The sequence below is a fragment of the Diadema antillarum genome, unplaced genomic scaffold (genome assembly GCF_040938485.1).
Source record: "Diadema antillarum isolate AM-2024a unplaced genomic scaffold, OU_Dant_1.0 seq00001480_RagTag, whole genome shotgun sequence".
NCBI classification, from domain to species: Eukaryota; Metazoa; Echinodermata; class Echinoidea; order Diadematoida; family Diadematidae; genus Diadema; species Diadema antillarum.
The window spans coordinates 34364-61794 of NW_027272219.1; the positions used below are offsets into that span (position 1 = coordinate 34364).

Genomic DNA, 27431 nt, shown 5'->3' on the forward strand with positions numbered 1-27431 from the left:
TACTTAAAGCCAAATTCTAAGATAAAACATAATAACAAAACAAGGTAAACACCTACTCAAAATTATACTAAAGTAGAACTACAAATCTTGTTTTTTGATCTTTCCCTTTCCAGTCCTGGGGACTTGTTCCTCTGTTCACTTTAGTTGTCACATAACTTCAATAATCTTAAAAAATACAATGTCATAAACAGTTGGTTCATTTTGGAAAATGTAATAATTATTGTCATATTAAAAAAAAAAATCACATAATTTTGTTTATGATTACCACATTGTACACGGAAAAACAACAACTAAGGATTCAAGAACAAGTTGTGCACCAGCTATAGGCATGTGGCCTTTTTGTGGAGTTTGACTATTTGATGATTTTTTTTTTTTTTTGCATTTTTTTTTTTAAAGATTGTGGACGAGGGCATGCATGAACTGCCACATGTATCACTTTGGTATCAAGGGAATTCTGATGAGCTATGTATACAAAAGTCACTTCTGTTGTGATGATTTTGTAGATATTAAATGTATTAGAAAATGTTAATAGATAGTGAAAAGGAACTGAAGTCTTGCCTTTCACTATCACATAGCAATATGGTGTTAACAAACAATGTCACCTCCGAAACACAAGAAAAAGCAACCTACATGGAAAGCTGTGATTGGTAAATCTTCACAACTAAATTGCTTGTGGGAAATCAAGCTTCTAAGATGAAAGCATCTATATGTTTACTTAACTAAAGCAGGAGAATTGATCTTGATTACAATATTGTATATACAACAGATGGGTGTATTTTGTGCATTCTCATTATTAAAAAAAGTGAAAAAATGTAAATTTGCCCTAAAACGTACAGTCTAGTAATAAAAAAAAAGAGTGAGAGTGTGGTAGTTGATTTCTCCACTTTGAGACTTATGTTACTAAAATAAATTAAACCATTGATGTACATGATATGGTTTCTCTTCAACAGAAATGAACAAAAAATCTTGTTAACAGTGTTTTGTCACCTCCGAAACAGTAATTTTTAGTTTTTATTGGATCTTTTATTAATCCCTAGAAAATTCTCACTTTCTGTTGCCATATTACTATTGTCATCCAAAAGAGATTCCTGTCCATTGGACAGAATCAAACAAAATTGCTTTGTCTTCGAGAAATTATCAAATATAGTATGCTTGTTGTTTCGGAGGTGACAATTGTTTCGGAGGTGACAAGTGTTAACGGAAAATTGTAAATTGCTCCGAAATGAAAACAACAGGCTATATTTCTACTACTTTCCTTCAGAGATAATGTGAGGGGATATGTTACATTTTTGCAAATGTAATGTATAACTGATGTCAAGAATAAAAAAATCAAATACATAAATCTGTTGTCTCGGAGGTGACAGAAATGTTAACGGAAAAGTTACATAAATTTATAAACGCTCACCAAAAAATGATAAGTTATTTGAATTAAATAATCTTTGGATCAAAGTTAAGTCAGGTTGATTACTATTCTGTTTTGATGGAAATTAGCAAAGTTGAATTTTATAATTGTGAACAAGAGCTAACTCAAAAGAGGGGTTAATTGTTAACGGAAAATGTCACCTCCGAAACATAAAGTTTGGACGATTTCAGTATTTAAAGAAGACAAAGCAGAACCTGGTAAACATAATAGTTCTTACTGTTGGATACCTGTCTATCACAACAGCAACAAAAATAATGAAAAGGAATTAACAATTTAATATGCTAGCTCTGACAAAAATACTATGTCAGAGTGAGTACACCAAAAGTGTTGGATTTCAAGCATGTAAGTGCCTGCCACATCTGAAAGAAAAAGAGAGGAAAGTTCATTAAGGTACCCAAGGTAGACACTGTGGGTGGTAAGTTTATGAGAAAAAATAATGCATATCTGTCAGTGTATAAGAAAGTTATACTCCAATTAGTGCCAACACTGTGTTTTACACCACTGATTGTAAAAATGGCCATATACGAGACATATTATAGAACAACATATAACATGTACAATATTTAGGAAAACACTGTATAAATACTTCGTGGGCGAGCGGAAAATAAATTCGATTATGGAAAATAGTGATCCACTAAAAAGCATAGCTTGTCGGACGTGGATCGCTAGACAAATAATGAGTAAATTATATACTATTCTATAACAATATACATGTAATTATTTTGAGATACACCGGTTGGGAAAAAATATAGAATACCAATGCTAGTGCCCGGACACTGCTCACTGAACCACGTGTACCGGGAAAATATGACAAGGACAACACGTTCGTACACACATTCGATTACCCACACGTATACACTGTAAGACGTGAGACAGTACCGAGAGGAGAGAAGACGGTAACAATACAAGTCTACGAAGAACAAGAGACAGGAAAGGAAGAGGAGAGAAGAAAGAAGAGAAGTCTGCACACAGAACACGCCAAGTGCTGCGATATCAGGACAAGTGAAGGCTCAAGCATGAATCAAAACAATTTAAATTATCTAAGATTATAAGTAGAAAGTAAATATTTTCTAAGTTTGTATTTAAATGTAACAAATTTGGGGGAATCTTTTAAACTATTATCTAAATTATTCCAAAGTCTGGGTCCGGTATAAAGAAATGTATTTTGGGCATGTGCGGTTCTCATTAATGGAAGATGAAATTCTTCGGATCGTCGCGTGGGATAGTTATGAACATGACTATTTCGATGAAATGAATCATGGAATATTTTAGGTAAAAAGTTACTGTTGTAATTAAACATAAACTGGCCAAGTTGAAACACATACAAATCATTTACTTTTAATATTTTATGGTCAGAAAACAAAGCATCTGTATGTTCTCGGGTATGTAAATTAAAAACAATTCTAAGCGCTTTCTTTTGCAGTAAAATTAGTTATCACCAATTAAAGTAGTTATCACCAATGGTAAACTGTAGATATTGTACTTTCAGCTAATTTCTTCAAAATTTTGTGTGAATCCTTGCTTGCAGTGTGCTTTCAGATTTAATCATTCAGTGGTACTTGTTAATAAAATTCTATTTAGCAGTAGTATTACACCAATGCTGTAAATTCTATTTAACATTCTGAAAGTTTCAGTGAACACTATGCATATCGGCATCCAAGACTGGATATTCATACAAACAAGACAGACCAAGAATTGGCCCATGAGAAGGTATTACAGGCTAGCATCATAAAACTTTATAATTTTGGCTGTAAAAATCAATATTATTGATAGTATTATTGATAGTATGATCTTAATACCAGAATGGATACTCCAGTACTAGAGTGTCTAGGCTCTAATGACTGTTCCATGCACAAAACAGCACACCATGATATTGATATGGGGGAACAATGTCTTTTAATCTGACAATTTTGCTGTAACACATTATCATTATGTCTATGACGCCTTCCCTAGGCTGTATGAACATGGCGCTCCTGATGCAAGAAGCAGATCAATGGGAGGCAGACAAACTTTCTGCCCTGGAAGTTTGCAGAATCATTCACTGCGTGCTAAACTGCAAAGCCATGAATCTAGGCTAAAAGAATTATCTGCGCTAAAGTGCCAATGACTTGTAATCAGACAAATCAATTGCCAAATGAAATATTCAGTGAGGAAGAGAAAACTATTCAGTATGCAATTTCTGCATCACTCAATGTTTGCTACTGGAAGAGCTACGGTACAGAGAAAAAAAAAAAAGAAACACACAAAGCAAACCAGCAATCAAATAACTGATTTCACAAATTTTGTGAAACAGTGCAATCCCATTATAACAAACATGGCTTTGACAAAATTTTGTTACGATAAGATAAAAATGCAGGTCCGAAAATCATAATATGTGAATCATTATATACTTTATTTGTTCAGGTTCAACAGAATTTTGATATTTATAACAAAAGAAAACTGCCAGTCCTGAGGACTTTATCATAACGGGCTGGAGTTGCCTACACAGAGATCTGAGCTGGTTCTATCCTCCGTCTACACAGAGATCTGAGCTGGTTCTATCCTCCGTGTTCCACAGGTGGTCACATCCTGCAGACTTGATACATATATTACTGGTTCCAGTAGTACCTATTGACCGATTCTGTGACGCGCTATGTGTATTTTTGGCATGGGCGCAGCCATAGTGGGTGTATCAGCAGACCCCCCCTCCGCACTCCCCCACCCCTCTCCCTACATTAGCACGCGCGCAGAATGAAAAACTGCTTTAGCCAATGGGCGTCTCGTACTGAGTGCGCGAATGCTTGCTAGTGCGCGAACCTTTGTTACGAGTGCGTGATAAACATGTTGCCCCGGGGTGGGGGAGAGCAGGGGGGGTCGGCTGATACACCCACTATGGCTGCACCCTGTGCCGTAAAATGTCTGCTGCCTTCAACGAACCCGAATCGGTCAAAACAGTGGGTTTAGATGCACCGGTTGTCATTGTTAGTGTGGCAATGATAACATTTCTGGTTATGCATCATCCCCTCCATAGACCGTAATTCTTCCTCCGACTCCTCTCTACCCTTAACTCTCATTTACCCCCATTCTGTCTCTGTCAGTTAAATCATTTGGCTCCTGACAGTCAAATAATAACGTCAACATTCATCTAGTTCTACCATCCTCTGAAAAATAAAATACCAAAAAATCAGTGAAAGTAATAAGCATTCTATAGCTGTCACTGACACACAGTTTGTTGCTGTCAATGTCTACAGCAAGATTATGTCACATCTTTATCATTTGTGTTGTTGTTGTTGATGTTGTTGTTGTTGCTGTTGCTGTTGTTGCTGTTGTTGTTGTTGTTGTTGTTGTTGGTGTTGTTGTTTTTGTTGTTTTGGGTGCGATAATGGAGTTGGCCCTGCCTTAAGGGTTTATTCAAATTTTGACACCAAGCTTGTGTTTGTCAATCAGACACCACAAGGAGCACTTGGCCCACAGTAGCCTTTTTAGGCATGGAGAAAGTATCTTTAAATTAGTGAGATATCTCTGCCAAGGAAATGTGCTAATTTCCTTATTGTCCTGTATAAACTAAATCCCAGCATAAGTTTAGAGAAACTGCCCCTGAACTTAGGCCAAGCACGGTAAGATGGCCAAGTACAATAAGATGAACAAGAAGAGAGAGCAGTGGCTTTGATTGCACTAGTATGGGGAATGGGACATCATAGAATATGGATGTAGACAAGACCAGGATGAACACCAATATCATTGGATGACCAATGCAGAAAATGAGTCAACATTCTACTGCTCAATGCAATGAAGAGAATCTTGCAAATGAAAGCCCTGCTACTATTGCTGAAAGAGATTCATGAAAATAACGCTAGTTTTCAGTTCTCCTTCACACATTTACCTCTCGCCCCCATTTCAATCAACAAACAAGAACTCATGGTCGCACCAAGAGAAGAAAAGCATGGACAATCTTTATTTGCAGAGCTTGTAAGAAAATACTTAGGTACATATAAAAGGGGATGCATTTTCCAACATTGATTTTATATGAAAAATACATCCATGTACATTATATAAACTTCTATATCATTCAATCACCTTCTGGCTTCATATTTCTAATCTTGGAAAGGAGGTCAAAAAATATTTCATATGTATATCAAACTGGCATAGTTGGGTCATCTAAGGTGGTGCCCTCATACAGAACTGGCAAGCAACCTATGTTTTTGTTGTGCAACAACCTAGATGTGCATATTTCCAACCAAAAAACAAAAACAAAATCAATCAAATTTGTGTGTGACACATGCCTTTTGTGCTGATGTACAACAAGACATACTTTACTATCTAGCCAATTGTATGATGTCAGGATATTTGCTTAGATATAAATCTCTCTGTACCATTTTTTCAACCCTCCAGACATCCATGATTCATTTGAATACATGGTGTTTTTGGTTGCCTGTACAGAAATAAAGGCATCTAAATACTACTAGCAGTCAAAAGTTAATGGTTATTACCAAATAAGAAAGGAAATGGGAAGAAATGGATAAAGAAATATTAAAAAAAAATGAAAGGTAAAGCGAGATAAAAACACAAAGGTCATCTATGCCTAATGGCAGTTTAATGACAATTCCACATTAAAGAATTTTGTGTTTGTGTGAAAAAGTGCACGCGTGTGCTAGTATGTGTCTGTGTGCATGTACCTAGGGACCTACTAACAAGATACTGAAATCACATGCACCATTCTCTTTTTTTTTTCAATACATTACACTTAGATTCTAGCTTGCCTGTCACGTTTGTTGCTATACTCGGCAAACCTCTGGAAAGCTCCGCTCGTCCGAAATAGCCTTTGCTATACAGAGTTTCATGCACTGTGAATAGCGAGCTTTAGATTTGCGATGCAAACATTATGAGGAAAAAAAACTGTTCTGCACATGTGCAAGATCGCTTATCAAAATCACTCTGATATCATCTGAGTTTTTACGCCAGTTCTGGGCCATTTTAGCAGACGCTTATTTTCACAATGCAGAGAACAACTGTGATGCCATTATGAGATCAGCTAGCTGTTCTAGCTGGTCATAAGAAATTTCGCACACTACGTACAACAAATGGGGGCGCTATTTTACTTTTCATAGGCTACGTCTTCGCAAAATCTAAAGCTACATTGTACTTTGCAACACGACACTGGGAGAGAGGAGAAGGGTCAACTCAACTGTCATCTTAGCGTTTGCGTCGCAATCTAAAGCTGCCTAATAAGTTGGTTAACAGAGCAACAGTGTAAGTTACTTATAGAAGCTTTATCTGACTGTCTGTCAATGACTGCATCCCCACAGGAGACCTTGATACATATATCAATTTTCACACTTTGGGGAGGGGAGGATGAGTTATATAGTGACATATTTGTGTCATTGTATGTGCAAGCCTCACAGATGCAACACCTCCACTCGTCATCCAGTACACAGTGCATGACCTTTGGTGGGCTCTGTCCAGATGTGAGTGATCAGAAGTCCAAGTGAATAAAACATCACTCGACATTATAAACGCATGGAAATAGGACACGCTCCCATTTTCTTCGAGATGTCAAAATCGCTCTCGGTGTTTGACCAATTATGCCTCAGCCAGGAACCTCCCCTCCCTCCACATTCAAGTGCCTCTTTGATAAGAAAAAAAGAGAGACAAAAAGAACAAAGAATGGTCGGCGAGGTGGGAATTTCAACCACTTCCTAATGAGAAGCAGCAGTGTTTGGTGATGAAGCATCTCTCATCCCTTTTGTTTTGTTTTGTTTTTTTCCTCCATCCCTCCATCACTCTTCCCCACCACAACAAATGATGCATGAATATTCAACAGGTTTCACATGATGCCGGCCTATTTAACAAAGCACGACACGAAACGGAAAACCACCACCGGTACGGCGGCGGTGGCGGCACTGGCACACGCGCTCTGGGATTACGGCGGGTCCCAAATGTCAGCCGTTACAAATGCCACTCCTCAGAGAGGCTGCTGTGGCAAAACATTCACTGCGGCTCTCTGGCACTGAACTGAACATCCCCGCCAAGGCTCAATCGTTATGTCCGGCAGGAGCCAGCAGACAATGGAAGCAAGGGATTTGCAGCAGCACACATGACACAAGCAGGCAGGAATAATTGACTTACTTCTCATACTGCAACTTCCTTTCCTCACTCTGGTCATCTATGGCCTCAGGGGAGCTGACGGCATTCCTCTGTTCATTAAAACAAAGAAACAGAAGGGGGAAATTAACACAACAAATGCCACACAGCAGCAATCTTGAATAATACACTTTAAAAATACAAGATCGGGAGATGCATTAAACAGAGGAATTATGTGTTAAAGACATGACAAAACCTTATTTCAAATATGCTGTAGTCACAGAAGCATATTCAAATGAAATGTAAATTCTACCCATGAATGTGTATAAGGAGGACAATTGAGAGCAACTTAATAATAATAATAATAATTGTTTTGGATATAAACTCCAAATTTTATTGTCCAAGAATGGAAATTCATTTTGCCCAATTGATCGTGGGCCCGGCAGCCACTGAGCAGCGCCAGATCGACGTTGCTCTAACCTTTTCAACTGTTGAACGGCAAACAAGGTAGCAGCAACTCCCATCTTTTAACGTCTTTTGGTATGACGCGGCCGGGGTTTGAACCCACGACCTCCCGATTGTGAGGGCAGCCGCTCTACTCACTGAGCCAACACATAGGTATTAGAAAGACAATTTGATAAATGTACTGTATATGCCATATATTAAGCAAGTCTAATTTTTCATGAATCGGGACTTCCCACCAACTCCACTTAATGGTTAAATTTGTGACCGTGGAGTACAGTTATGAATGGTGAGATGCACGCTTGCACACCACATTTGTGTCAGGATCAGAGTCGATACTTTCACGTGATTTTGAATTGATGAATAGCACCTGAGTCTTGAAGTTTGTGAAAATAGAAATGTTGTAAAATATATGGCATATACAGTATCACAAACAATCACTAAGTTAAATATGTTTTGAAGTCATTATAACTATGATAGCTGGGCATCTAGGCCACAATCAAATGTTGGAGCACAGCATGGTATAGTGGATAGGACCAAAGATTTTAAAACAGAAGGTCTTGGGTTCAAATCCTGCTCGGTGTGTTCATCTCCGGAGAAGCAGCTTTGCCCCCACTGTCCCTCTTTAACCATGTGTATAAGAGTGTATTTGGTAATGCTGGGGTAATTATTATGGCAGGACCCTCTGGAAGAGCAGTGTTAGTACTCAAGAGACTACCATGGGTAAATAACACCATATTATTATCATACTACAAAATGAAAGTTATGACATATGGATTAGGCAACATTCTTGGGTATACAGTTGAACCTCTCGTATCCGGACAAGTCGGGACCGGGGCTCATCTGGATAAGGGATTTGGCCGGATACGGGAGACTCAATGCTTTATACATGTACATATACATACATATGTACTGATGTAGCCCATTGTACTGTAGGTACCACAAGTAGTAATGTGTATACTGCAACCTTTTCATTGTTACACTCAGTAACAGACCCCAAAACAGAGGTTCGTGTTTGCAAGAATGAAATCATTTTCTTTTATAAATTCTTGGGATGATTTACCTAAATAATTATTAAGAAATGTATCAAGTAGATCTTGAAAATAAACAGTACTATAAACAGTAACTATGCTTCAAAATTCGATCATCACGGCTCGGCAAAGTCGACTGTAGGTCTCCCTCTCTCTCTTTGTGTGTGTACTGTGTGTGAACAATTTTTGAGTGTTCAATATCATTCTTTGCTCAGCCAATGACTCGAAACAATGCATGTCTATCTAGTCATATCGACGGCTGTGTATGGACCTATATGTGGCAATGCGATATGAGAGGACTCGAGCGCATAATCTGTCCATGTTCTTGCGATGATTTGGGGATGTTAGGATGTTAAAATGTCTGAAGGTAAGCAATTTGGAAGGAAATTTGATGTAATGTATGTTAATCATGTTGGAAGTAATATGTAATTCATGTGTGTTTGTGTAGGAGTTCTCAAGGAGTTGGGAATCCCCCTTTCCTCCCGTAATTATTTTTTTTTAAATCACAGCGAGATTGCGTCCGTATAATAGAGAGATCCGGATAAAGGGAGGCCGGATAAGAGAGGTTCAACTGTACTTGTCAAATAGACAAAAATTTCACAAAGGAGCCTGTCTGAAAGTTATCATTAAATTGGCTACATGACTGAATACAAAGGAACATGTGACAGGTAGCCCATCCAAATTGCGGCAGTTTTTCTCACGTCATATATTGTGTGCCTACAGAGTGTTTAAAAAAACTAGAAATCATTTAAAGTTTAAGCATTCAACCAGCAGCTGCTCCTCTTAAAAATCACTTTACTATCCACAGCCATTCTTGTGTGTGTGTGTGTGTGTGTGTGTGTGTGTGTGTGTGTGTGTATGCGTGCACTCTCTCATTTTGTGTATGCATGCCTATTTTGGTAAGTGAGTGAAAATGTATGTTTTTCTCTACTTGCTTCTTATTATCCCAGTGTCACCATCATCTACAATTCAATCTAGATCTTGATTCAATCAATAGGGTGACATAGGGCTTCCTTTGACAAGCAGTGATCAATTGGCATTTAGGGGGAAAAAGAAAGAAAAAGGGATGCGTACGGGTTAAAATAAACATTTCAGTCTGCCTTAAAGGACAAGTTCACCTTCATAAACATAAGGATTGAGAGAATGTAGCAATATTAGTAGAACACATCATTGAAAGTTTGAGGAAAATCAGACAATCCGTTCAAAAGTTATGAATTTTTGAAGTTTTTGTGCCGTACCCGCTGGATGAGAAGACTACTGCAGTGTATGAATAACTTAGATGTCACATGCGTACAACAATATAAGGAAAACATAAAGAGAATTTCACAAAATTCCATCTTTTGAAAAAAGTACACATTCCCCTGACTTGTTACCGACAAATGTTATGGGTAATATTATTCCCCCTGCCTTTAGAAAGAGGCAAGTCAAGTGCTCATTTATTATGCGAAAAAAGTGAAAATATGTTGAATTTTCTTTGACATTTTCTTATACTGTTGTACGCATATGACTCACAAGCTGTAGTAGTCTCCTCATCCAGCGGTTCCAACACAAAAATTTAAAAAATTCATAACTTCTGCATCGATTGTCCAATTTTCCTCAAACTTTCACTGATGTGTTCTACTAATATTGTTGCATTTTCTCAATCCTTATGTTTATGAAGGTGAACTTGTCCTTTAATGTTTGCTAGAAAAATTGAAAGAACAAACGAGCATGATAAATTTCCTTGGCTAGAGCGAGGGATGTGAATGACCACATCAAGATTTGTAGGCTCATTTATTTTAACAACTCAGAGGAAGAATGATCCTCCAAGCACACTGCCTTCTCTCAAAGAGCTGTAAACAAAATTTGAATGGTGCACCAACTCAAACATTACATGAATGGTGCACCAACTCAAATATAACATGAATGGTGCACCAACTCAAATATAACATGAATGGTGCACCAACTCGATTACAACATGAATGGTGCACCAACTCAAATATAGTTTAACATATCAAGTAACACTTCTACTTGGGGAACATTTTAGAAGTCAGGTACTAACGTACAGGAATGGCATACAAGCTTTTCTTGTAGATAGCTACTCAATGTTCAATTTTACTTTGTTAAACTGAGTTAAATTAAAAATTAAAAAAAAGCAGCATAGGTACAAGTGTAGTATTCATAGAGAACCACTAAGAAACCCAAGAAAATAAACAATAAGAAAGTTACGGAATTCTCACGCTCTAAATGAAAGTGACGTTGTTCATAATATCAAAACACACTCCAGGGGATGTCAATCATAATGTCATCATTTCATCATTTTTGCAATGGTTTATACAGTAAGACACGAGACAAAATACTTTTTTTTTTGGGGGGGGGGCAAAACTCTGTGACTACATCTCACATTTTAAAAAGATTGTTAGTGTTTAATCATTACAACTCTACTCATATAATGTATGACTGCTTTGTTGTGATTTTGTCCGATGAAAGGAAATTCAGTGAAGATTTTTAGTCTTCTAAGATAAAGATATCATCACTGCCTAATCCACTATGTCATTGTAATTGTGACCGATATTGCTGTCTCATATAGTGTAAATTAAATGTGACATTTACAATTCTGTTTCTTTCTCATGTTTGTCAACTTTGAGCAAACTTTCACTGACTTTGATTTGGTTTTGAAAAATAACACCATACATCGTGACAACATGGCTGAGAACCCATTTATTTCTCCATCTTCCACAGCCACAGAGCACCCATAGCATCAATACTGCATTCACCACCTTAGCGCAAGCATGAATGGAAATGCAGGTCACACCCGTAGCATTTCTGCCGTTGGGGCACTGAGCTGTCCTTCTCCAGGTTTCCTTATCCTGCGCCATTCTCATACAGATTTCCACCGGCTTCTCCACCCATCTCCTCACATCATCCACCCAATTCCTCCTTGGTCTTCCTTGAGCTCGTCACCCATCCACCCGACCATGCATTACCGTATGCGCTAGTGTGCCTGGCTGTCGAGTGACATGTCCGAACCATTGCAGCTTCCTTCTCCTCATTGTGTCCAGCAGTGGTTCATAATCTCCGATTTTCCTCCTGATCTCTTCCAGCACCGATGCATTGGTGCAGCGATCGTGCCAAAGGATTTCGAGTAATCGGCGGAAGCATCTCATCTCGAAAGCGGCTATTTTCTTCTCCAGATTCTTGCTGAGCATCCATGATTCGCATCCATATAGGGCTATCGAGGTCACCAGTGCCTTCATCAGTTCAATCTTTGTTTTCTCTCTCACCTCTCTGCTTCTCCAGACATGGTTGAACTTGGCCAACTGAGCAGTCGCTATGGCCATTCGAGTCTTTATTTCTGTTGTTGAAGTGGCCTCCTCATTTATCATGGCGCCCAGGTATTTGAATTGGTGGACTTCCTCCAGTGCGTGCCCATCCACCCATATCTCCTGTGCTTCGTCATCTTGTTTGTTCTGTCTTGAAGTCGTCATTATCTTGCTTTTCTCATGACTAATTTCCATGCCGTATCGGCGGACAGCAGTGTCTAGCCGCGAAGTCAGCTCTGCTAGCACTTCTCTATTTCCAGCAATAAGGTCAATGTCGTCAGCGCATCTCAGATTGCTGATTGACCTTCCCGCGATTGCGACTGTGCCATCAAAATCTTTGAGTGCTTCCATCACGATCTGCTCCAGAAACATTGGTTTGGAACCATTCCAGAGTCCTGTTGTCATACATCACTGCATTAGTGGCGTTATCATATATTATAAAATGGGTTTAAGAATGTAGCCAATAGGAAGCGCTGAAATGAGTCACGTGTGCTTTGGTTATTCTAGTCCCATTGCACTGCGTGTTAAATCCTATTGCCGATCGTCTGTGCGCGCGGTGGCTCCTTTGAATTGCATGCATACTCGCTGTCGATCCTTTAAACAACTTCCAGTTCGGGCTGCCGGCCGGCCGGCCTTTCTTCCCTTGTGCATAACATGTGTGGCGTACGTAGTCGGTGTATACTAGTAGTAGTACTCTTATACGTTCAGTACAGTAGACCAAGCGTTGTGGGACCGGACGCGTACATGGAGTCACTTTGAAGGGCAAATCCAACGAGTTAGCAGGTTAATTCTCACGCCGTTTTCAAAGTATGTTGTCTAGTAGGCCTATATGAGGAGTCTGTATCAAGTCTAGTTTAAGGTAAAGGGTGCATATTCTATGTAAAATAAGTAAGTTTTCATGCAGGGACTTAAGTGTCCGGAAACCCAACCCCCCATCATACTTATATATGTGCGGGATTTCCGAGTGCGACGTGCGTTAATGTTTCGGACGTCTTGACCCACAAAGGTACGTGAAAAACGCTGAAAAATGCTATTAGTTTTTGAATTTTCGACCCATTTTATAAAACAAATGATGCACAGGATTATTTCGTGGCGTTAGTGGGTATTTACAATGTACTCGGGTATTTACAATGTAGTGCAACATGCACTCGGCTTCGCCTTGTGCATGTTTCACAATTGTAAATACCCTCGAGTGCACTATACGCCTTCACTAACGCACTCTATCCTGTGCATCATTTGTATAGTGACTCACAGAGTTGGATCAGTTTTGGACTTGTGTTATGTTTCCGCATTGTATACCATAGTGCCTTCCTCCATACCCTGTCGAAGGCTTTCTTGAAGTTGACAAAGTTATGGTGTATTTCTCGCTGATGGTCTCTGAACTTTTCGCACGGAATGCGGCAGCTGCAGATCTGTTCCACAGTGATTCAGTGTACATTAATCATACATCACATTTGGTTCCCATGAACAATGGGTTAGAATGTCTCTGCTGTACTAGCCTTTAACCCTAAAAGGGCTGGGCTTTTTTGGCTATGCTAAGACCGGGGGGGTGTGGATTCCGCCCCCGAGATCTCGGCCATCGGTGGTGCGATCGCGATAAAATTTTCCATGCGTGAGACCCACGTCATAATCTACAAGATTGTGTCATAAGATTTTTTGAAACAATCAATGTCTAATTTTAATTAATTAATTATGCAAATTAAGCTCAAGATCAAATTTTAGCCTAACTAAAAGCATTGAGAGTCTAATTTTTGATCTGTAAATCTGTTTTAGCATATTCAACATTTGTACATCACAAGAACTTTCAAAACTCATTTCTATTCTTATGTATTTTATTGTTTTCAGAATTTCTGTATTTCTTTGTTTTTCAACTTTTGTTTTTTCTTTGTATTTTTATTGGAAATTGTCACTGACCACTTTTCTACCATAATTAGCATAAAATTTATCAATGAAAGTGATTAATTGTTAAAAATAATCAGGTTTTTATGACTTTCATGACAGAGCACTGTTTTCCATACAAATGTACACAAAATCACAAAATTGTGCTCATTTTGGGGCGACATTCCATTACAAAAATGGGCGTGGCTTCGCAAAAGTATGCGCGGACGTTGCAAATTTGGTCTCAAAAGTTGCGCGAGACTTGAACAAACAAAGTCAAGAAGCCTCGCGATGAGGCCTTCTCGCGTGACAGAATTATAGCGCGAAACGTCGAGGGGGGCGGACTTCATTTCTGTGTTTCATTGTTGTTGTTTTTTGTTGTTTGTGTGATTTTTGTTGAGCCCCTTTTGAGCCCTTCTCTTACAATGGTTAAAGATATTGCTAAATAAGGCTATGGGATACATGCACCTATCAACTTCAAAGGAGTCACTCCTTGCACATGGGAGAAAAATCTCTCTCTTAGGTTGAGTTTCTCCCGAGATTGGCAACCTAATTCTAAAACAATAAAGTTACTTTTTCTCTCTGAAATTTGCAAATTTGTGGAAGTTTTTCAGGGTTTTTTTTTTAATGCAAATCACATTAACTGATCATTTCCACTCAATCTTCCTCTAATTTTAAAAAAAAAAAAAAAATCTGCAGGAAGTCACTTGACTTGATAGGCTGATGAAATCACTGTGCATTTTGGCTGATAGTCTACACCATGGACCAAAATATCTACTACTTAGTCCGATCTAATTACATGCTTGTTTAAAAAATAAGCCAATAGTTGGTATTACGTGCTCACACCCGGCCATCATGCTGATTTTCAGCCAGAGAATCCAGGAAAAACACCATGCAAAAATGCCTATGGATCAGGACTGTGATTCATTCCAAAAATTCCCTGTACATGCAGGTCTCTGCCATGAAAGTGCCTAGGTCTCCATAATTTCAAAACTTGAATCAAAACCATGAATCCTCTGTACTTCATACGAATGACTTTACAGTGGAGGATATTAAGGTGCTGTTTGGAAGCTTTCTGATGCAAGGAAACTCATTTTTAAGCATTGATGTACCTCATTTATTTTTTTTTCACATTACAGCCATTAGAAAAGAGGCTGTTGCTCAAGGCCTATCTTGAAGAGCTTGTTTCACATATCATACCATTTTTTTTTCCCTGCCTTCTCCGGCTTCATGGGCTCTGTCAGTGTTTTCTTTGTCACTTTTCATAAGCCTTTATGCTGCTTCCACACCGAGAGATCAATATCACTCAATTGAGATTTAGTATATATTGAAAATTGTATTTATTTATACATGTATATGTACATGAATATAATGTATGCATGTATGTATGTATGTAGATATTCCTATGTGTATATGCCACAAAAAGAATTTCCTATATGGGCAATAAATGAATCTGAATCTGAATCTGAAATACAGATCAGACTCGATCAATCATAATCTTAAACTAGATATATCGCTACGGCGACTGATATGCCTCCGCCATAATGCATGGTTCTCCTAATAGGTCTATAGTACAATGTCTTGACAATGTGTGATGACAGTTTCACACAATTGGCAAAATATTAAAATGACAGGTTTGACACAAATGTGCTGAATGTTCACTTTCCTAGAACTAGGTTCAATTGGATGAATGATTAAAATGTCAGAGTGCAGGTATTTGGGGAACTGATGATTTTTACTTGACTTTTGACCCTTTTATAAGTTTATGCATTGAGTAATTTTCACAGTATTGAGAAAAAGTATAATTTCAGTATCAAATGGGAAAATAGCATTATCTAAACCTGGCCTTTGACCTTTGACCTCACAGTTCCAAAGAGAATCACTGTTAGGTTGAACATGCATAAATGTGTAAGTTTCATGATGATACCTTGAGTTACTTTTGAGATATGGAGGAAAAAGTGCAATTCAGCACTTTCACTTGACCTTTGACCTTTTGGCAAGAAACTTCCCACAGAATATATATTGGGTAATACATGTATACATCAAGTTAAAAAAAAAAAAAAATCTTCAGGCATTGCATAAATATAAGGAAAGTAGTGATATTTTGAGGAGTTGACCTTCACCTTTGACCCCCTGACCTTTAAACCATGACCCCCAACTTCCAGATAATCACTGCCTATTGGAAAAAGCATATACACTAAGTTCCATGAAGATACCTTGAACCATCTGCGAGATATGGAGAAAAACATGAATTTTCAACCTTTTTTTTCACAAAATAATCTGTGACCTTTGACCTTTGACCCCGTGACCCTAAAATCCAAACAAAGTATTATCCCCCCAGGATATACCCTCATACCAAGTTTGATGTAAAACCACCACACGATTCTTGAGATATCGACAAAAACAAAACGGGATGGACGTACATACGTACGGACGGACGACCCGAAAACATAATGCCTCCGGCCACTTCGTTGGCGGAGGCATAAAAACAAAATTCCATGAATTCCTAGAACTCAAATCACCTGTTCAATGAGCAGATCGTGGAGCAGTGTCACACTCTTGATCTGGAGCGGCGTGCGCCCCGGTGTGTCCTCCTGAACAAGACCAGACAGTAAATTGAGACCCCCGAGATCCAGGAACTTCTTCTGGGCATAAGGAAAGAAGCGCAGGAGGGAAGACAGTCCGAATAGCGCCCTCTTCTGAGTGGCTGGTGATGGAGTTGTCCTCAAGAGGTGCAGGAGGAGTTGCATAGCTCCGTGATCGATTGCTGCTACCTGGGCTTTTGGGTTACTGTCAAGAGGCAAAAAAAGAGAGAAAAAAAAAGAAATTAAGACAATGTCATTATCGCATATTTCTAGAATTAGTTTTGTTTTCAAATCCTAGTCAAGAAAATTTGCAATTGAACTCCCCCCACCACCCCCCCCCCCCCAAAAAAAACAGTTAATACAGCCTATGTGAAGTACACCACACACACACACACACACACAGTTTGTAAATCTCTCCCTCTGAAACACAGACAAGTAGTGCACTGGAATGGAATGCAAAGAGCTTTCATTCCTACATGTGAAATATGGACAACATGTGAACTCAGAAGTTCCAGTGTTCATGAGAAAAAGAGTTAAAAGCAAACAATTACTATGAAAGAGTTTTATAGAAAACATCTGAGCACAAAATATGTCATACTTGTGGTTAACATGTGACCCCAGAGAAGAGGAAACAGACGAAACATTCCCCCCCCCCCCCCCCCATTTTCAAACAGTAAGCAGAACATCACCAAACTCTATTAGATACAGGAGAGTGAAATAGATCTCTAAAACTTTCCTGTCAAATTTTGATTTTTCATTCAAGTTAGTAATTTCAACCGCTAGAACTACCTTAAGACACATTTTGTTAATGCTGTAGGAGTTGTCAAGGGCATTTCTTGCTTGTTGCTCTTCATTTTATACATCTTATTTCCCTGCCATATGAATGTAGCATGACTTTCTGCACCACAAGTATTTTGAATGCTGCATCAATTTAACAATCTGGATCACTTCAAAGCCTCACTCAAGACTCACATTTTTCACCAGGCATTCAACTGCTAACTTTCTTGGAGGAGTCTGCACCTATCAATGTTTCTACAACAGATATATGGCGCTATACAAATGCTGTGGATCATCCTCATCATCATCATCATCATCATCAATAAAGATCTGTCTCGTTTATTTTGTCTGTCTTTCTGTCCAACTGTATGACATACAGCTTGGTTACCTCGATGTAACTGTGATCTACAAGGTTACCTTTGTACGGCTGATCCAATGACATGAGCTGCCTCTGTCTGTAGGGCTTCACTGGTATTATTCAGGGCAGCCATCAAAATCTCCCAGCCACCCAATCGCTCAAGATCCACAGCATTATCAACCTATGCATAGGATTAAGAGTCAGTAAGAGATGAAAGGCGATAGAGAACTGACCGATATAGAATGACTGCACATACAGCCGGATTACATAAGGCATGGAAAAGATGGGAGGAAGGTGGGGCTTTTAAGATTCCCCAAAAACAAAGGGTACAGAAAGTTTTGAAACTTCCTTACACTCCTGGAAGAAATTGACTGATGGTGTTAGATTTGGGGGACAGGGGTATAATACTTTTGATGTCATGTGGTCTGAATTTGAAGACAATTCATGTAGTTAGATGTAAGTAATCAAACTTTTCAGTATGAAAATGCAATGGCACAATGATTACCCAGAAATCTCAATGCCACGTAACTAGGAACTCTAATACTTAAGCATCAATAAAAATATCAAGATTACAAAGCCAAGTAAAACGATGTAAGATTTATAGAGGGAAGATATGAATATCCATGTAAGTGTGTGCAATTTGGTCAACTTTGTATCACCCCAAGGAGCCAAATACGTCGACTTTAACCACTGCCCCCCCCCCCCCCAAATTTGTTGTTTTTTACATGTCCAATTCAACCACCACTGCTACAGTCTGTAAGGACCTACTGCAAAAGTGGAAACTTTTGCGTGAGTTATTTTTCTCACTCATCCAAGTAAGATGAATTTCACATGCTTTTAATGCCATCGACTCAAAATTTTAAAAAGGATTACATAAAACAAGCAAAGAATTTGTGTGCCTTCATTTTTAGCTAGTTTTATGTCACCCCGCATGCACAAAAATTTCCACACTGCTAAAATGTTGACTTTTCATTATATCTTTTACTTCTTACAGAGTCTACACGCAAGATGACTTATTGTTGATACAGTCACCACTTTCTACACAGAACTTGAATAAAGAACATGGCTTTAATGACTGTGACTGTGACCAATGTAACTGTCTCATACGAACATCTCTAACTTCATAATCCTTGTTTTTCTACAAAATAAAGAATACCTAGTTGCTAAATTAATGCAGACAAGATAATGCCTTCTGTTGCTAAGAGACTAACATAGTATCAAGTTGGCAGCATTGAAGTGTACCTGGTGAACATAGTACTCGAGGTCTTGTAGGATGACTGCTCGACGTTCTGTTGATGTAGTCTCCTTGTACTCTGTGATGAGATTTGTCATAATTTCAAAGTCTGTCTCCACATTCAGATTCAAATCGGCAAATTCCTTCTTCAGCTCCTCGATGGATCTGTACCGCTTCTTTACCTCTTCTATCTACAAGAAGTAAAATATAAATGAATAAATAAGAGACTGAGTATATCCTCGACAGGACAAATGTTCTTATCAAAATGAATGCTCACTCCCTGCTGCTAGTCATAAGCATATATTCACCAATGAAGAGCAATGTTGTTTCCATGGATACTGGCTCCAACTACTGCAACCTTCAAATCATCTCTAGTCACAGCCGCCTTTCCTATTTAAACCAACTAAACAAACAAACAAAACTGAAATATTCCTCTTTTATTTCACACTTACACTGTACCTCCAACAAAGATTAAAATAACAAATGTCAGCAAATATTGTGGGAAGAGGAACTTTTTGCATTAAAGGGATAGTACAGTATTGGTAGAGATGAGAATTGGGCTTTTAACTTTTTGCAAGATACCAAGAAAACATGTATGATGTAGTACAGAGCATACCATTTTAAGAGGAATTCAAAGTTTATTTGATGAAAATCGGGTTTGGAATGACTGAAACATCCAAAAACAAAGTAAAACAAAGTGATCGTTATAAAGTGTGGGTCCTTTATTAGAATCGCTCTGTTTTGGATATCTCAGCCATTTCAAAACCAATTTTCATCAAATAAATGTTGAATTCCTCATAGAATTACATGCTCTTTCATATTTCATAAGAGGTTTCTCATTATCTCACCAAAAAAATGTTAGAAACCTAAAATTAGGTCTCAACCAAAACTGTATGATCCCTTTAAAATTTGCTAAAACATTAATATGCTTTTAACCACAGAGTATAGAAGCTGTGCTAAGAGGGCTTACTCCCGTGATTTCACGTAGTACGCTCATGGGCAAAATACGGGCGCCATTAGGTAACAGACCGATAAAGGGCGTATATTACGTGATCATATAATAGCAGTATAGTAGTGATTTCTGTCTTCCTTTCATTTTTCCCCTTTTCAGGGGGCATACAGGTGAACAGATGTACTTACGACCTCATTTTGTCATACAGAGGTATCATTCCTGTCTAATCATGGAATGCAATTGAAGAAATGTCATTTATTTTCCAATATGCGGTCCCACAAAGTTTGAGCTAAAGTAGCCCGAGAGAGAAAGAGATAGACGGCGTTTGTCAGCTCAAACACAAACTTTGAGGGACTACAGATTGAAAAGTAAATGACATTACTTCAAATTTTTTTTAACGTATCAACAGAAAATATGCTTAGAACTGGTGATATTTTGGGGTCTGAAACACAGTTTTACCGCCCTGTGCCTCCTTAAAGTGAAGAAAATGTACGGAAGGCACAGTTTGCTCCATAGGCTCACGTGTTAAGAAGCTCGTATTATTATCACTACAATGGCCGCCATTGGGCTCCATGTGGGGCTCCATGGCGTACTACACCCGAAATCGCAAGAGTACGCCCTCTTAGCGCTAGCTTCTATACTCTTTGCTTTTAACCCATTGAGGATGGGCTGATTTTGCTACAGCACGTATTTCCATAGACACCTGCCCGAGTATACTTGGGACTAGTCTTCAACGGGTTACGGCATGAAATGGAACCACCACGTACTATAGGATTGTCCCATACATGTATAACATTGTTGGCAGCTAAACTTGTATTCAGATGGTGCTCATCCAGTAAATACACGAGCTATGGACCAAAATGACAAGCAAATTCAACCCAATTAGCATTCATACCTGTCATAGTAATGATGTAGTGTTGTTTGTGTGCTTGTTTGTTGGTTAATTGTTTCAGTCAAATGGGAACAGAATGATCCTTGTATGATTCGAATACTGGCCAACCCTCTGATGTGATACATAAACATGCTTACCAGTTCCTCACTGTCAGTCTTGCATTCACCTTTCTCACACTCATCATCGTTTTCCATCTTGGCTAGCCGTCTCTCTAGTTCCTTCCTGGCATGTTGGACCTCCTCAGATTCATGCTGCAATCAGAGTTCATTCACAAATATTACATTTCAAGATCATTCAGACTGGTGCGCTTTTATTTCTTTGTTTGTTTTTTTCTCGGCAGTCTTACAAAGGAATTAACAAAGAAACAATATACACATTTGCCAGATTACAGATCAGTGAGAATATGGGACTCAAATCAATAACGAGTACTGGACAGGACAGAGGGAATACAGCGGCAAAACAGTTTGGGGTCACAGCTAAAATACAAGTAATCCAGGAATACACCTCTGACCCCTAATATATTCTGATATTTTGCAGACACAAGGCTGAGGAAATCAGATGTGATTCAGCTGACATAACACAATCCAAAGTTTGCTGTTTAACAGTCAGAAGTTTTATCATACAACAATTATACTTCAAAGTATACAAAGTTAATTGTTAGATTTAGAACATTTTGGTTCATGAAGCATGTTATTAATGTGCTTTAAAAGAAGTTGCGTACGCTTGACTGCAGCCACACTACAAAGATTATTTTCTCAAAATTATGAGCGATATCCAACTGACACACACACAAATCAATGGTAGTCACTTTCAGCCAATTAAATTCAGTATTCACGGCTTTCTTCTGTTGCAAGTGTGGACATAAAGAAGACCAGATGACATCTACATGGCCGGCGCAGCCGTGGGGGCTGTGGGGGCTCGGGCCCCCACACTTTTTGTGCACCATACAAAGGAATACATAAGGTGTCATCACTTTGGGCCCCCACACTTTTTTTTTTTAACCCGGAAGTATGTAAGTGGCACTAAAAGAGAAACAGAAAGATCTTGAAGTACGGCGGCGGTAAGGTTATGTTTTTTGCTTGTCAGGTGAAAACACCCAGAAATGGAAGGGGAGAGAATGAGCTGAGGACCTTTTTCTTTTTCTTTTTCTTTTTTTTTTGCTTGTGAGCTAAAGAAACCCGGAAGTAGGCCCCCACACTTTTGAAAATGCTGCGCCGGCCCTGATCTAACTACAATGCCTATAGTCTGCAAAATTACAAATTGCTAATATCAGAGAACTAATGTTCAATGACTTATTCAGGTTTTTCTCATGACTGGTCACATTTAGCATAAATGAGCACAGAGAGCATTACATGTATGATGCATTTAGTAAACAGGATTAGGATTATCCTCTTTGATAATCTCTCAACAAGAGTGGTTACTGTAAGGGGGGGGGGGGGGGAGGAGGCTTGCTAGAATCCAGACTCAGGGGTGGCATCATGGTTGTCCTTGAACCAGAATGACCTTTCAGGGTAGAGTCAATGGGTGAACTCACATTCACATCCTCCTTGGAAGCGGTCGCCTGTTCCTCATCTTCGTCAAGAAGTTTTGCTTCCTTCTTTCCAGTGGCAAGGTTGATTCTCACATGGAGTCCTGCCGGAATGGCTTGACCTGACAAGTAGAGATCAAGAGAAATTTATCATTATTTCATGTATTTCTGTGTTTATAGTTTCTCATAACAGGCAAAACAGAGTTTGAGCAGAGATAATGACAAACTTTGTTTCAAACCCTGGTGGCAAGGGACACTGCACTTCATGCTTGTGATGTACGCTACGCACATGCACAAATCAGACTCCAGCTTGCTAGGGGGATTAGACAGGAGAATCTCACATACACCCTTTGAAGATAAGTTTCGAGAACACTCAGGCAGGTGTCTATGGGATATGTGTGTTATAGCAAAGTCAATCCGTCCTCAACGGGTTAAAGTTTCTGTTTCTATCTCTGCTTTGACATTATGGTCATTCCTGTACAAACAAGGACCATATGAAAGCATCTCATTGTGTGTGCTGAACATTCACACAACAACTACATTATTCCACACAAGAATGATTTTTGTGCTCATCCTTAATTTTAGGTCTAAACCTACATGAAAATTGATTCCTCTTTCTTTACCAAACAGACAAGAATTGACTCTTACACTCCACATTCGCATGCTCCAATAATATGCCCAAATTCTCCCTTAGGTATTAACTTCTTCATTTTTTTTTTTAATTACTCACAGTGCACGGGTGCATGTAAGCAATGATTACAGAATGCAGTATTTTCTAGTGTTTTTCACAGGCCAGCAAATTCCAATTGTAGTGTGCTGGATTACCCTTGATCCACAGTGCTTGCTTACAATAGTAGGCCTATACTGCCAGCATTAACACATCAAAATAAGGGAGGTTCCAGACAGCACTCAAAGAGCTACAAAATGTATGTTTTACATCCACTTCAAGATACAACACAGATTTTGCTTTTAACTTCATATTAGGACATGAAGAAAATTTTTTTTTTTGCTTTTTTGCTTTTTTTAGGGGGGGGGGGGCTTGTGCGGAATCAGGGAAACTTTGCAGGTCTTTAATTTGCCTGCTATGGGCACAAAAAGATACAATGGGGACAAAAATATAATTCAACATGCACATGAGTCTTTTCTACTTATCTCTTGATCATTTAACATTAGAATCTACTACTACTGCAAACTTGGCGTGCTCTGCGCGAGAGTTGCTTGATAGGGCAAAAAACATTTCCTGTTTAAAAGATCACCTAAACAGCATAGCCACCATTTCATTATGCTCATGAATGCTATAATTTTACTACCCAAAGCCCATTCACAAGACTTTGGACATACTGTATGCCTTCCCAAGAACTGATTCACAATCAAGTGAATGTATTAAAAGCTGCAAGGAGTTTTCCAGGGAACACTGCTAATGAACTAGGGCAGTTCTAGTACAGCACTGCAAAATCAAAGCTTGAGGTGTTTGGAAGTATGCCTAGAGCTGCAAAAGCAACTCCCCTATATATTCTTTTCTCTCTCACTCTCTCTCATGACCACTGCAGATCGAGAGGCCCTCCACAGTTGAACATTATGAATGAATCATTGCAATCAATAAATATCATTCACTTTCAAGCAAGTAACGAGATACAGTAAACACTTGCATAATTTGATGATGACTTACACCTATAACATGTTGGCCTGTGCATCCAATTCATTGATGCCCTACTGCTAAGAGAAAACCGATTGTATGCCCAATAAGATTCTGATGTCGCATTAGACTTGACTATATGCACACAACCCATCAGAATTTTGTAGTTAATGCAGCTGTTTTTCTGGGAAAACTTACTTGTTTCTTCAATTCTTTAATATATGGTGTTTACTTTTTTGTCTAGTACTTATCATTTCATCATATAAGTCTCTGGCAATTTTAACCCATTGATGACGGACTGATTTTGCTACAACATGCATTTCCCATAGACACTTGCCCGAGTATACTCGGGACTCGTCCTCAATGGGTTAAGGTACATACTGAAGTAGCCACGGCCATATGGTAATTGATGGCTGACATCTGTGATCTCAGTCTGACAAAATAAGATATAGATAGTTTGAAATGAATAAGCCTACATTTGGCAGGTCTGTGTTTATATAGATTCATCTTTACAGACTAAGTAAGAAAGGTGGGTTTGACAACAGGTGATTTTAAATCTAATCACTAACGTACCTTCCTGGATAGTTTGCCACTCCCTTGTCGGTACGAAGACTTCAAAGTTTTCTCTCTCCTCATCCGTCACCATCACCACACCATCATCTTCTTCTTGGTGGTCATCACCCCGTATGAGCTCACCTTCTTTCTCACTCTCATGTACTGTGATTGCAGTTGAGGAGCCTTTAAATTCAGCACCCTGTGATGAAAAAAAAACAAAAAAAAAACAAGACAAAACATGGGGGGGGGGGAATGTACTTGTAGTGCTTAAAATTCTCAACATGCATCACAGTCATAACTTCAAGCAAAAACTTTCTTCTCTTCTTTTACATCACAATGGTCTACCTCCTCTGCTGAGTTATGCTGAAATGATTCAGTTTGGGGCATTACTTGGGTGAAACATGATTGGAATACATGTAATTTAGAGCTACAGATATTCAGGTATTTGAATAAAACTGCTCTACTTTACCAAAAGGCAATATCACTATAATAGACAAAGATTTAGAAAATGTTGGTAATTCCTCAGACAGCCAAGGGTCTAGGATGAATGTATGGTGATCTTCACGGGCAGCCATCTTTCTCACAAGACACAAAAGGAAGAGGAATACAAAATACAAAATGACCAAAATGTGATCTTTCAACTTGCTGTGTTATTTAAAGAACAAGTATTCTGAAAAGTATTTAGATACTTTCTGAGTTGAGTCATGGAGAAAATGAATCCTTTGAGACATTAAGCTTTATGAATAATGAGCAATTCAGAAGTAGGCCTACAAGTTTTTTGTATGTGTCATAACATAGACAGAAAGATCTGTCTGTCCGGAGGAGTCTTTTCTTTTTTTGACGTTATCGCTCTCCTCCCGAGGGGATCCGCGGAACATATTCCCGACGACCAGATACAGACCGATCTTTCGGTCAATATGTGTGCTTACTTATCAGCATTGTCCTTAGCTCCTCCTCCTCCACCCCCCCCCCCCCCCCCCCCCCCCCCCCACCCGAAGTATCAAATCCAGCTGTGATATTAATCTACCAAATCATTATCGGGAGCATATTTACACTTATACCTTCTGCAGCATAAAACCACAAATTACAATCAATGCTCATAACAGCCATAACTAACTGGTGACATAGGCTACAGCCTACAGGCACAGCAGCACCGTTGACTGGTGAGCGCACGACAGCTCTATCGCTGTATTTATTACAAGTGCATGAATGCGACTTTTTGACCTAAACTTTGAGTGTTAAATTTCACGGCCACATTAACTGAAAGGCACTGAAAATAGGCAAAATGGATTTCACATGTATCATCTGGAACTTATAAACCCGAAGATTTTCTTAACAGTCAAGAGTTCGATTTCTCCGATTCAACTTCTTTGCTCGTTATATCAAACGTTTATCATACCAATCATTCATCACGCATCGGAACTCCGACATATTCCACCCCCGGTGCTCTGGCGTGATTGTCTGCCACAGACACCCTTCCTACAGCGGCACATATCCTGCATCGAACTCATTTAATTACGTCAGTTACTAGTAATAGAACTTGGATTCAGCAGGACTTACCATCGATATCACGCCACACATTAGTGAAATGTGTAGCATCACAGCCAGACAGTACACAATCAGTACCTTGGTAGTAGCTATCATGGTCATTTTAGCGCTCTGATACGAGTATGAATGAGTACCGGTACCGTATCGGTATGGTACTATATATGTTACACCGTGCGTTTACGCGGCGCACAGTGGTACGTGTACATCCACCGCGTATCCAGCGAGAGTGGTCTGTATGCTGACGAATTACGTCACCGCAAGTACACGTGTTATACTTCAACAAAGACACGTGTACTAGTATGTAGTGTCGACTCAGCTGATGGTGTAGCTTCATCAAATAATGATCATGCATCCCGGGAGGTTGCCACATCCCTGATGCAACGACTCTTTTGACTTACTTCACTCTTTGCTCTTTGGATCCTTGAAGATTTAAATGTGTTAGACACTTCTCTAGTAAAACAACGATCGTAAGTGTTTAGGCATTTGACCAAAAAAAAAAAAAAAAAAAAAAGCGAACTAGTAATTTTTAGCACCCGTTGTTTGTTGGGGTGGTAAATCTGATTATAAACTGCAAGATATTCCCAACATTACATATTTTGAGTGGTTTTTACGTCTGAAGAAAAAAGAGGAAAAGCTTAGAGTAGTTTAGAATCCCATTTTCAGCCACCACGCAATGTTCAAAGCACGTGATGATCAGCTTCGATCGTATTGGGGCTGTTTTATTGACAGGGTTTCTTATGGAGTTGCCGTGTTCTATTAGAGGAATAAGGCAGACGTGGCTGAGATGTGAAAAAGATGATAATTGACTTTCTTCCATCAAATTCGATCATAGAAACGATATTAAAATTTTCGAACATTTCAAGTGTCGTGTACTCCTTAAATCAAAACAAAAAAAAGAAATCGTTATTGATACATTATACGGTACTGCATGCATAGTCAGATCCCGTATTATATCAATAATTGTTTTTGGCAGTGAAAACATGACTGAAAAGATTGCATTAAAAAAAAAAAAACAATCTCTGAATTTTTCAGGCCCTTACGGGGTGTGATCGGCTGAAAAATCATCAATGCTCAAATGAAGTGAATGCCAGATGATAGTTTTTGCTTCTTTGTTTTTTTCCTTCGGGGTCAAAATTGGAATTTCCGTTAACCCTTCTGAGGGAGTCTGGTCTGGGGGAAGTATCCCTAAACATAAAAACAGTTCATTTTG

General features: G+C 38.9%; 1 protein-coding gene across 1 annotated transcript; it reads right to left on the reverse strand.

Moving 5' to 3' along the window:
• Window positions 1–7439: 7439 nt before the first annotated feature.
• On the reverse strand, window positions 7440–26340 carry LOC139709901 (nucleotide exchange factor SIL1-like). The gene is made up of 8 exons (XM_071621858.1): window positions 26234–26340; window positions 24692–24872; window positions 22489–22604; window positions 21092–21205; window positions 19119–19301; window positions 17936–18057; window positions 16679–16946; window positions 7440–7596 (listed from the first exon to the last, which is right to left on the reverse strand). The coding sequence occupies exons 1-8, from the start codon at window positions 26321–26323 to the stop codon at window positions 7525–7527; spliced, it is 1146 nt and encodes a 381-aa protein (XP_071477959.1). The 5' UTR covers window positions 26324–26340; the 3' UTR covers window positions 7440–7524.
• Window positions 26341–27431: the final 1091 nt, after the last annotated feature.